Source organism: Cibotium barometz, chromosome 24 (assembly GCF_041138505.1).
Source record: "Cibotium barometz isolate CiBa-2024 chromosome 24, ASM4113850v1, whole genome shotgun sequence".
In the NCBI taxonomy this organism is placed as follows: Eukaryota; Viridiplantae; Streptophyta; class Polypodiopsida; order Cyatheales; family Cibotiaceae; genus Cibotium; species Cibotium barometz.
The window spans coordinates 15,913,653-15,926,321 of NC_141069.1; the positions used below are offsets into that span (position 1 = coordinate 15,913,653).

General features: G+C 45.0%; 1 protein-coding gene across 1 annotated transcript in view; it reads left to right on the top strand.

Annotated features, from left to right (window-relative positions):
* The window catches only part of LOC147624932 (protein root UVB sensitive 5-like), a 57,091-nt gene that overhangs the window by 26,499 nt on the left and 17,923 nt on the right, over window positions 1-12,669 (top strand). Inside the window, exons 7-8 of the mRNA XM_086818173.1 lie at window positions 12,421-12,467; window positions 12,591-12,669. Of these exons, the coding sequence (XP_086674299.1) occupies window positions 12,421-12,467; window positions 12,591-12,669 (126 nt within the window). The remainder of the gene's footprint in view (window positions 1-12,420; window positions 12,468-12,590) is intronic.

Below are 12,669 nucleotides of genomic sequence, written 5' to 3' on the forward strand. Positions count from 1 at the left end.
CAAGTCTCCATTCTGCAGCCTTTCCCAAATGTCCTTGAAATCTTCATTCATAGCATAAAGATCTTTCATCATAGTGAAGTCCAAATGATATGCCATAGAAACTGCATGGGTCATGGGTCTTCGAGATAGAGCATCTGCTACTTTGTTGTCTTTACCATGGGTATGTATAATCTGAAAATGAAATTGGGCCAAGTAACTAGCCCATCTTATATGCTTTTCTGATATCTTAGGTTGAGACATAAAATACCTAAGACTTTGATGATCCGTCTTGATGACAAACTCAACACCCATAAGATAGTGCTTCCAAATCTTTAAAGGATGAATGATAGCCATCAATTCTTTCTCGTATGTGCATGCAGTCTTTTTGGCTCCTTGAAGTCTTGGAGTCTCATAGGCCATAGCATGGCCCTCTTGGTTCAAGATTGCTCCAATGCAATCTCCTGAGGCATCACACTCTACCATAAATGGCTTTGATAAATCTGGAATAATCAATATTGGTCCTTTGCTAGTATAAAACTTTAATGCTTCAAAGGATTCTTTTTCAGCTTTGGCCCACCTAAATCCCACGGCTATCTTTGTTAAATCATGAAGTGGACTTGCTAGCACGGCAAACCACTTGATGAACTTCCTGTAGTACGAGCATAAGCAAAGGAAATTTCGAACTGCATGCACACTAGTCAACTCTAGCCATTCCACAATAGCCTTGACTTTTCCTAGGTCCATCTTGACCCCTTCCTTGGACACTATATGGCCCAAGTAGTGAATCTCAGACAAAAAGAACTCACTCTTCTTGCCATTCACATACAACTTGTGCTTCTGCAATTCCTGAAATACCATATCCAAGTGCTTTCGATGCTCTTCTTCATTCTTTGAATGCACAATAATGTCATCAAAGAAAGTAGCTGCAAACTTTCTATGTGCTTGAAATATTCTTTCCATCATTCGGTTGAAAGTAGTTGGGGCATTGGTAAGACCGAAAGGCATCACCAAATACTCATAGAGTCCAAAGGTTGTCCTGATTGCGGTCTTTTGAATATCCTATGGAACAATCCTGACTTAATGGTAACCACTCTTCAAATCGATCTTGCTAAAGATAGTGGCTCCATCCTATTTGTCTAGGATGTCATCAATCCTAGGAATAGGAAACTTGTTCTTTACAAGGATCTTGTTAAGAGCCCTGTAATCAATGCACATACGCTAAGAACCATCCTTTTTGTGAACCAATAAGACTGGGGAACAAAAAGGTGATGAGCTAGGTGGAATCAAACCCTTTTCCAAAAGCTCAGTCACTTGCTTCATAATCTCTTCTTGTTGAGCTTGACTCACTCGATAAGGAGGTTTGTTAGGAGGTGAGCTTCCTGGCATGATGTCAATCTGATGATCTTCCGGCCTCTTTGGAGGTAGCTCTCCTAGAAGAGTATCTGCAAAACAATCTTCATACTTCTTTAGGAAATCTTTCCTTAGGGGTATCACAAAGTACACCACACTGAGCGGGGAACATGTCCCGCTCCCTTTTCAGGAATTTATTTTAGGAACAATCCATGGGCTTTTCCAAGCTAGGACCAATACAACAAATGAATGCAATGTCAAACAAGAGTGCCGATGTCGAGGCCGGGCTGAAGTGGATGTTGAGGCACAAGATATTTGATGCCAAGCTCACCATGAGGATGACCCACAAGAGTTACACTGGGCTAGTACCAAGATATGAATCAATTCTTTGTTGCTCACAAAAATCTCACCAAGTACTCGGGGACGAGATCTTTTGAAAGATGCATGGCTGTCCAAGTTTCTTTCTCCAAAAGAGAGGAGGCCGCGGTTCTTCAAAGAGAGGCAGTCCTCCAAAGAAGGCAGCTAACAGGTGGTGCTGTTGTTGGTGGTAGACGGCAGCATGTAGGCATGTGCTCACTTATGGTAGTGCTATGTGTGAACAGGGCTTAACCAAGGGCACTTTTTCCCATGTGGTTTTTCCCCTTGGACATCAAGTGTGAAAGGACACTCTTAACATATAATATTTTGTACTTCTATATTATATGGATGTGGCACACATGCAAGGGTTGACTTGCATTTTGTGGATACCACACTTTTGGCTCTCTCTCTCTCTCTCTCTCTCTCTTATTTCTGTGTGTGAGCTTCTCTACCCTGCACCTAACCCTAATGTGCAGGTTTGTGTGTGTGAGTGTGTGAGTCCAACACCCAACATTATTTGTAGGCATATGCTCACTTATGGTAGTGCTATGTGTGAACAGGGCTTAACCAAGGGCACTTTTTCCCATGTGGTTTTTCCCCTTGGACATCAAGTGTGAAAGGACACTCTTAACATATAATATTTTGTACTTCTATATTATATGGATGTGGCACACATGCAAGGGTTGACTTGCATTTTGTGGATACCACACTTTTGGCTCTCTCTCTCTCTCTCTCTCATTTTCTTTGTGTGAGCTTCTCTACCCTGCACCTAACCCTAATGTGCAGGTTTGTGTGTGTGAGTGTGTGAGTCCAACACCCAACATTTGGTATCAGAGCTGGGAGTTGGCCCTGGAGTAGTGACTGTGCAGAATCTGCAGAAAAAACTGCGAAATTCCGTCGACGTTGTGTTTTTCCGTCGACTGCGGATTTCTGTTGCCGTCCGTTCGTGGTTTCCGTCCGCCGGTTTCGTCAGTGCTCCACCGTCCGGCCGCCGGGAACGGGCGGCACCTCCTCAGCCGGCGTCCCAGCAAAGCCTCCGGCCAGGTGCGCCGTCCGCTCGTCCGTTCGGTGCCCACCGTCGACTCCGTTTCGGCCAGTCTGGGCCTCCGTCGACTCTGTTCCGGCCTGAGCCGTCAACGGTCCACACGTCGCCCCTCCGTTCCGGCCGTCTCCTCGCGACTGCCCTGCTCACCGTCTCCGTTCCGGCCGTCTCCTCGCGACTGCCCTGCTCACCGTCGCCCGTTCGCGTTGCTGTCCGGTTCCGCCGGCGCTACTCCAACGGTGTGTTCCGTGCATGCGGCGTCGCCCCTCCGTCCCGTTCACGTCCGTCCTGCTCCGCACCCCGACCGCCGTCGCCCAGCGCCGACCTGCTCGACGTTCCGTTCCGGCTCGCTCCCGCCAGCGACTACAGCGGCTTCCGCTTCTGACCTGCTCGCTCGACACCTGCAGCTGGGTCCGACACCTCTTCATCGTTCCAGGCCTCCCTGCACGTCTGCCTGCTGCTCGCCTATGACTGGCCCATCGGCTGCCCACAGCCAACCGCCGCCCCGCTCGCTCGACACCTGCAGCTGGGTCCGACACCTCCTCATCGTTCCAGGTCTCCCTGCACGTCTGCCTGCTGCTCGCCTATGACTTGCCCATCGGCTGCCCACAGCCAACCGCCGCCCTGCAACACTCCCTCCAACGCCTCCACCTGCAACGACTGCAACCGTCTGCAGCTCTGCCCTCCTCGACACCTGCAGCTCTGCACAGCTCCACCGGCTCCCGCCGTCAACTCTATTAGATTGTCTGCTCCAAGCCTGCTGCCCTTGCAGGAAGGTATTTCTCTGCTGCCCTTGCAGGAAGGTCAAATACAAATACAATATTTTGCAGCCATTCCAGTGCAGGTCATATGCAGATTTAGCAGACACTTCTGTGCAAATCAAATTCACACGAAAATTGCAGGTCCAATTTGGGGAATTTACCACCCTGCACCTAACCCTAATGTGCAGGTTTGTGTGTGTGAGTGTGTGAGTCCAACACCCAACATTTGGTATCAGAGCTGGGAGCTGGCCTTGGAAAACTGCAGCTGAAAAAAAATCCCTGCGAAATTCCGTCGAAAACAGGTGTTCCGTCCGTCGCCTGCGTTTTTCAGTCGACGTTGTGTTTTTCCGTCGCCGGATTGTCTGGTTCCGTCGGCTCTCCTCCGTCCAGCCACCAGAATCAGGCGGCACTAGTGGGGAGCCCGCCGCCGCCGCCGCCCAGCTCGCGGGCGGATCCTCCACTTCCCACCGGCGTCCAGTTCCGTCAGCGCCCAGGTGCGCCTCCGCTCCGGCACAGCAGCCGCCATTCCGTCGAGGCCGTGTCTGCCAGGTCGACCTCCCGCTCCGGCCTCGTCCATTCTGTTGTTCCGTCTGCTCCGTCCCCATCGGCACCCGTTGCCGTTCCTGCTCCGGCCGTCCTACGCCGGCGACTCCAGGCGCCTTCTGTTCGCTCCCAGCACTAGCCCACGACTGCCTCGTGGCCTTTGTTTGCCGCCTCCGCCTACCTCATCGCAAGCGACTCCAGCACGCCTGCTCACCTTGCCAGCGCCCGTCTGCTATTCTCCCGCCTACGACTGGCCCGTCGGCTGCCCACAGCCATCTGCTCGCCCGACACCAGCGTCCAGCGCCCGTTTCTGCTGGTCCTTCTCTGCTGGTCCGCCACCGCCCAGAGCACGCATCCGTCTCTGCAACGACTCCCTACTACACCCAACACTGCAACGACTCCCTCCAACATTTGTTCTGCAACGACTTGGCCAGCCTACTGGTGGGAACGACTTGGCCAGCCTGCTGGCTCCCACCGTCAACTGTATTCGACTGTCTGCTCCAAGCCTGCTGCTCTTACCTGAAGGTATTTCACTGTACAAATTTTTGGTCAAATACAAATACAGATTTTGCAGCCATTCCAGTGCAGGTCATATGCAGATTTTGCAGGCACTTCTGTGCAAGTCAGATTGAAAGAAAAATTGCAGGTCCAATTTGGGGAATTTACCAATTTCAGGACAAATTGAAAAAAATTGGGCATTTTGCTTTGCCTGCAATTTGGGGGTTTTTGAAATTGAGGTCAAAATCAGCAAATTGAACCTCTCTTATTTGCAGAAATTTGGGGGTTTTCAAAATTGAGGTCAAAATTGGCAAATTGAACCTCTTACATTTGCAGAAATTTGGGGCTTTTGTGAAAATTGGCCAATTAGATGCACATTGAAGCGATTGGAGTGCATAAAAATTAGGGATTTCCTGATTGGAGCATGTAATTGTGCATTAGAGCTGCGATTTGTCGCGTATGTATACACACTGTGTGTAATTGGACAATTTGGTGCAGGTTTACACTTGCTTTGGTTTGCAGGCATACATTTGCACAGGACATTTGGTTGCCTGGCAGTGCACATTGGTGCTTGGTTTGCTTGCAGATATATTTTGTTGACATGGCACAAAATGCTATAGATGTATTTGGTGTGCTCACCCAGGAGGACAAGCTGGATGGATCTAACTACTCCCTCTGGAGTTTCATGATCCGTAATTTGCTGGTAGCCAAAGGGCTTTGGGGCATCGTGTGTGGTGATGACACACGCCCACATACCATACAGCCAGCCATGCCTCAAAGGGGAGGTGCTCAAAGAGCTCCTGATGTAGATCCTGCTCCCACACGAGCAGAAGAGATGGGACTCTAGAGATGCACAGGCCATGTCATTGATAGCCCTTTCAGTGAAAAGGACTATTATTCTGCACATTTGTTCGTGCCAGACATCGAAGCTTGCATGGGACACATTGGAAGCAATGTATCAGGTACGCAACGAGGCAAGAGTTGCCTACTTGAAGAGGCAATTGGATCTTCTTTCTATGGATGAGGGTGACTCTATGGCAGATCATCTCACCAAAGTGAAAGATTTGCAGGAACAATTGCTCAACATTGATGAGGTTATCCCAGACAGACAGATGGTTACCACACTCTTCATTCTTTACCGCCTTCCTACTTGGGCTTTCACACCTCTCTCAACCTCTCAATGAGAGGAGGTGGTGATCCCGTCACCTTTGAAGAGCTCGTGGGTTTACTCTTGCAGGAAGAGCAAACAAGAGCAAACTTATCGAGCAACCGTGGTGGAGAAAAGGCATTTATAGCCAAGGATAAGGGTAAAGCAAAGAGCTTTAGGCATGGGGGACAACAGTCTAGCAAGGCTGGTCATGGATAGCCCTCTTCTAGTGGTGAAAAGTCTGACAAAGGGGATGCAAACAAGCCCAAAAAGAAGGGAAAATGTCACTACTGCCATAAGCCTGGACACTACATCAGTGAATGTAGGAAAAGGATTGCAAAAGAGAAAAAGAAAGAAGCAGGCAATGCATTAGCAGACTCTTCGGATGACAAAGCACAGCAATCAGCCAATGTAATCCAAGACGAGTAAACCTTTTTTGGTCACATGCACTAGTGACACACCAAGTGCTTCAGACACTGATATGTCTTGCATTGCATCTGACAGACAGAATGCATCATGGTATTTTGATAGTGGTGCTTCGAGCCACATCACTTCATGCAAAGATGTATTTCAGCACTTGGTTTATGCTTCAAATGGCCGCACTGTATCATGTGCAGATCATACCACATATCCAGTAAAGGGAATTGGTAATGTCATACTTATTGCAGCCAACGGTGCCAATATATGTATGAAAAATGTATTGTATGTTCCAGGAATAAAGAAAAATCTGCTCTCCGTCTCAGCCATAAACGACCAAGGTTTAAAGGTTGAATTTGAAGATGGGAAGTGTTTGGTAAAAGACCCATCAAAGGGTTATGAAATAGTCACTTCTGGAACACGATACAAAGGCTTGTATAAGCTGGACAGCTATGACAAGCGCACTTATGATGTAAATACAGTCGCTGCCCACACTCCTGCTATGCATGATGCAGAGCTATGGCATGCTCGTTTTGGGCATGTAAATTTTCAGAGTTTGATGCTTTTGTAGAAGCATCATATGGTTGATAATATGCCGCCTCTTGAGTCTCCGCCAAGACATGTATGTGAGGGGTGTATTTTGGGAAAGATGCAACGGAAACCATTCCCCAAAGATGGAGCTGTTAGAGCTGAAAGTAAATTACAGCTCATACAAATTTTGGATGGAAGCTATAATGTGTGCAACTCATGTGTTGAACAGGTGTCCAACAAAAGCTTTGAAAACCATAACACCATTTGAGGCTTGGTATAGCCGAAAGCCAACAGTGGATTATATGCGTACATTTGGGTGTTTGGCATATGCACATGTGCCAGAACAACTCCGAACAAAGCTTGATGACAAAGCAATTAAATGCATTTTTGTGGGCTACAGCAATGAAAGCAAAGGATACCGTCTTTATAATCCAACTACACGAAGGATTTTTGTAAGTAGAGATGTGGTATTTGCTGAAAATTCAGAACAGCCCATGGTCAGCTTGTATAAAAGCAATAATACAGGCTTACAGGACATGTTTGATGGACTTTTACCCATTGCAATTAGGGGGGATTCAGATCAGCCAGCCCCTACACAAGAAAATCCTCATGTAGAACATGTGGAACAGCCAGCCATTCAGCCCCCTTCTATGGAAGAAGTGGAAGATCTTGTCAGGGAAGAGCAAACAGCCATAGACACAGCCAAGTCGGTGCCAAGATGGTTGCTGAAAACTTTGCAAGAAAGCAAACTTGCAGCTCCACTCACAGGTAGAACAAGGGCTAGTTCCAGCCATGCTTTGAATGTACATCGTGGGGAGTCTGCATTCGCAATGGGTGGTCTCTTTGATTCAGAAGAGCCTTCTTCTTATGAAGAAGCACATGAGAATGAGCATTGGTTGCAAGCTATGCAAGCTGAAATTTCTTCTATCATGAAGAACAATACATGGGATCTTGTGGAATTGCCTAAAGGCAAGCATGTAATTGGAACAAAGTGGGTGTACAAAATCAAAAGAAAGTCTGATGGTACTATTGACAGGTACAAAGCAAGGCTTGTGGCTAAAGGCTACTCCCAGAAAAAGGGAATAGATTATGAAGAGACTTTTGCTCCTACTTCGAAAATGACCACAATAAGATCTGTGATTGCATTGGCTGCCCATAAAGGATGGAAAGTGCATCAATTGGATATCAAAACTGCATTCTTAAATGGGGATTTACAAGAGGAAGTATATGTAAATCAGCCCATTGGTTTTGTAGTTCCTGGTGAGGAACATAAAGTATGCAGGTTGCACAAAGCATTGTATGGGTTAAAGCAAGCTCCAAGAGCTTGGTATGATAAAATACATGCTCATCTAACCAGCCAAGGTTATGAGAATAGTCCAGCTGAAAGCACATTGTATGTGAAGAAAACCGATGCCGATATTCTCATAGTCATCTTGTATGTAGATGACATGCTCATTACAGGTACAAGCAAAGCACAAATTTCAGATTTCAAAGCTGATTTGAAAGCTGAATTTGATATGTCAGATTTGGGGCCTTTACACTACTATCTCGGCATACAGTTTATGCATACAGATGATGGCATTGTTATGCAGCAAACTAAGTACATAAAAAGTTTGCTAAAAAGGTTTCACATGGATGAATGTAAGCCCATTTCTACTCCGGTAGAACCTGGTGTACGGCTTACTATGCATGATATTGGAGAGCCTTTTGAGGCCGGCATTTACAGCCAGGCAGTGGGATGCCTCATTTACTTGTGTAACACGAGGCCAGACATATCTTTTGGAGTGTCTTTGTTGAGCAAATTCATGCACAGCCCAGGCACAAAGCATTGGCAAGCAGTCAAACGCATTTTTCGTTATCTTAAGGGTACCCTGGATCTTGGTTTGTTCTATCCCAGGGGGGGCATCTTGCAGCTTTATGCATACAGTGATTCAGATTGGGCTGGTGATTATGATACCAGGCAATCCACCAGTGGGAATTGTTTTTTTCTTGGCAGCTCATGCATATCTTGGTTGAGTAAAAAGCAACCCACTGTTGCTACATCTACTTGTGAGGCTGAGTACAGGGCAGGCTTTACAGCTACAGTAGATTGTGTATGGTTGAGGAGACTATTGGCTGATCTTCGTGAGTGTCAGCAGACACCCACCACCATTCTCATTGATAGCCACAGTGCTATGGCCGTGGCACGAAATCCAGTATTTCATGCACGTACCAAGCACATAGAGATTCATTATCACTATGTCAGAGAGAGGCTACATGCAGGGGAGATCAGTTTATCTTATTGCCCTACACAGGATAATGTTGCAGATCTTTTCACAAAGGCTTTACCTCGGGTTGACTACCATGAGTATATATGCACATTCCTAAAAGGTGAATTTGGGCTTGTTCCTGGATTCATCTAGGTATATAATTCAGTCATATTAGCGAACATGCATATTTCACATTGTGAAGTTTTCGTCGAAGTTGTGGCCAGTTGATATTGTGCTTATTCTTGCTATCTTTAGTGGTGCAATTGCCATATCAACTACTTATTTGCTGTACTAATTCTTTCTATTTGCTACTTCCTTAGTGCTAGGCTTCATTATGGCTGAGTCCGCCCTGCATCTCCGGAGGTTTGACAAAAACTCAGATGAAGGGCTTTGTGTGAATATCTCCGGAGGTTTGACAAAAATTCAGTACGAAGGGCTTTGTGTGAATATATGCTCTTATGTGTGTGTGTGGTGTGCGTGTGTGAGAGCATATCTTGATCGAGAGTTATACACCCACTATTGGGCACTGATGACGTTAGTGGGGATGGCGTGACTCGTAGTATCTAGTCCATACTATGCATAATGGAGTTGATAGTTATATAGTCTTGTGGGTTGACTACCATGAGTATATAACATGCACGTTCCTAAAAGGTGAATTTGAGCATGTTTGTGGATTCATCTAGGTATATAATTCAATCGTATTAGCGGACATGCAGATTTCACATTGTGAAGTTTTCATCTGAGTTGCGGCCAGTTGATATTGTGCTTATTCTTTCTATCTTTAGCGGTGCATTTGCCCTATCAACTACTTATTTGATGTTCTAATTCTTTCTATTAACTACTTCCCTTAGTGCTAGGCTTCATTATGGTTGACCGCCCTGCATCTCCGGAGGTTTGACAAAAACTTAGTACGAAGGGCTTTGTGTGAATATATGCTCTTATGTGTGTGTGTGTGTGTGTGTGTGTGTGTGGTGTGCGTGTGTGAGCATATCTTGATACAGAGTTCTACACCCACTATTGGGCACTGATGACGTTAGTGGGGATGTCGTAGTATCTAGTCCATACTATGCATAATGGAGTTGATAGTTATATAGTCTTGTGGGTTGACTACCATGAGTATATAACATGCACGTTCCTAAAAGGTGAATTTGGGCATGTTCGTGGATTCATCTCGGTATATATATATATATATATATATATATCTTGATACAGAGTTCTACACCCACTATTGGGCAGTGACGACGTTAGTGGGGATGTCGTAGTATCTAGTCCATACTATGCATAATGGAGTTGATAGTTATATAGTCTTGTGGGTTGACTACCATGAGTATATAACATGCACGTTCCTAAAAGGTGAATGTGGGCATGTTCGTGGATTCATCTAGGTATATATATATATATATATATATATATATATATATATATATATATATATATATATATATATATATATATATCATAGTTGTTACGAGGCACTCCTCTAACAGTTCGAGGTGTTCGAGGCGTACGGCTGCTCGATCGAGGCGTCCACAGTCTTTTTTTTTTGTTTGTTTGTTTGATGGTGTGAGTCTTTATACAGGGGCTTTAAGGGCCCACGGCAGCCCCTCTCACACACACTATCTCTCCCTTATTCTCTCCCTCCCTCCCTTAAGCCTTTCTCAAGACCCAAAGTGCAAAGTTCAAACTTCAAACACACTAGGATGATGATGTTTTTTATACCCACTTTTGGAGCTCTCTCTATACTCTACTGGTTCATTTCAGTTCATTTCATTTTACTTTGTACCATTGAATCTTGATGATGTATCCAGAAGATGAGGATGGACTATTTTGGTCTCATAGGTCATTTTGGCCTTTAGCAGATGTTTAATACAACTTTCTTTCTTTCACACACACACTCTCTCTCCCTCTCTCATACACACCCTCCCTCAAGGCTCATACATACACACTCTAGTCTCTCTCTCTCTCTCTCTCTCTCTCTCTCTCTCAACTTTCACTATATATATATATATATATATATATATATAACAGACACCTCTAACACGCCTCTAACGTCTCTAAAAAATGCGAGTCTTTCGAGGCGCGTACCATACCCACCTCGTACCAAACGCCTCTGACGCCTCTAACAACCTTGATATATATATATATATATATATATATATATATATAGTTACTCACTGAAATCAGAGAGCATTCACTGGAGCACTGTTTTTCTAGAACCTTTGGTAGTTCAGGAGCCAAGGAAACCCTATTTTCTTTCCACTAAAAATAAACATCTAATCCAGGATGTTGACTCTCCGGATCGTCGAATACTTACATTCCCGCAAGCGCAGTGGATATGGAATTTGTGTATGCATTACAGGCGTGTCTGGCAGAAAACTAGAGCTTTGTGCAACAATTTGAAGTGATTCCACCTGTCATTCGAGAGAATAGATTGTTAGATTGGATGTTACAGAGAGATGAGACTGGTTTTCCCAAAGTACTTATGTCACAACTCACTACCACCCGAATATACAAATTGATTATTCCCGAGCCTTGGATTGCTGCCCATTTGAATATGCTTTGGAATATGGATAAGATAGCCAAGTGGTGGAAACAAAACCTCCAAAAGATTTGGACCAATGAATTGCCATTAAAGCAAAGAGTTTTCCTTAGGCAGTGCTTGGTTGGAGTGCTACCTGTTGGTGAAACTCCAGCCAAAAGAAGGATAGCTTCTGCCTCTTGTTTTAGATGCTCAAGTCGCAAGACCGTGTCTCATTTACTATGGGCCTGTTTGGATACCAGAGATTTGTTGCTTAGATTATTTGTTTCTTTGGCTGCCAGATTTCCAAGATGTTGCTTCTCCAAGCATTTTTGGATCTTTGGGAGATATCACCAAAGAATGGCTGATTCTTGGACATGCTTTTTGGGCTCTTTGGACACTCTGGATTGGCTGCAATTATTTGATCTTGCACTTTGCACAGATTGACAAGTACTTGTATTTCTGCCAGTCTTTGTGTCAATCTCTTTATGATTGCGATAGAATACAAGAGATGGACCAGCTGTAGTTAGACTTGTTTTTCCACTGTTTCTGATCTTGAAGGAGTTTTCCTCACTTTTGAGGGCTTCTTTCCTGTACAATGAAGTAACAGACCAATGCTTCTTACGAAAAAAAAGTGTGTATGCTGTGTGTGTGTTCATGCTTGTGCATGGCATGTGCTCGTGCTAGTATATGCATGCATGTGCATATGCATGCTGTAAAGAGGAATGGCAAGTACCTTGGGAAATGGGTGGGGATTGGTTTGTGATTTAGGGGGGACACAAGAGAGACAAAAGCGAGGTGCACAGAAGATAGGAATTGCAATGGTGGGGCATCGGGATTGCAAGGGTAGCATAAGGCTTGCAAGAAAAGTAAAGAGCAGGCATAGCCTTTTCATCCATTTCCTAGTACTTCAGTTTTGTGATTGCATGATGTGCACAATAGACAAAACGCTAATTTTTTTGCTGCCTCTGAGATAAGACTCCTTTATTGTTTGAGCATGACTTCACGTAAGAACCTTATACGTGCAGATGGGTTTCCAAAGATGGGCTAGGAGCATTTGGTCGCCTTTTTATTGGTATGTGTTTAGTACTCCTCCTCTATAACCCAAGGTCTTTGATAGCTAAAGCATCAAACATGTACTTGATAGATTTGAGTTGTTCTCCTCCAAAAAATTTCCATGTCTATCTGTGTATGGTAGGTGGTCGTTTTGGAAGGGTCTTTGATGATGACCCTAAGCAATGGCGAATGTATGCTGAAATGATTGGCAGCTTCGGCAG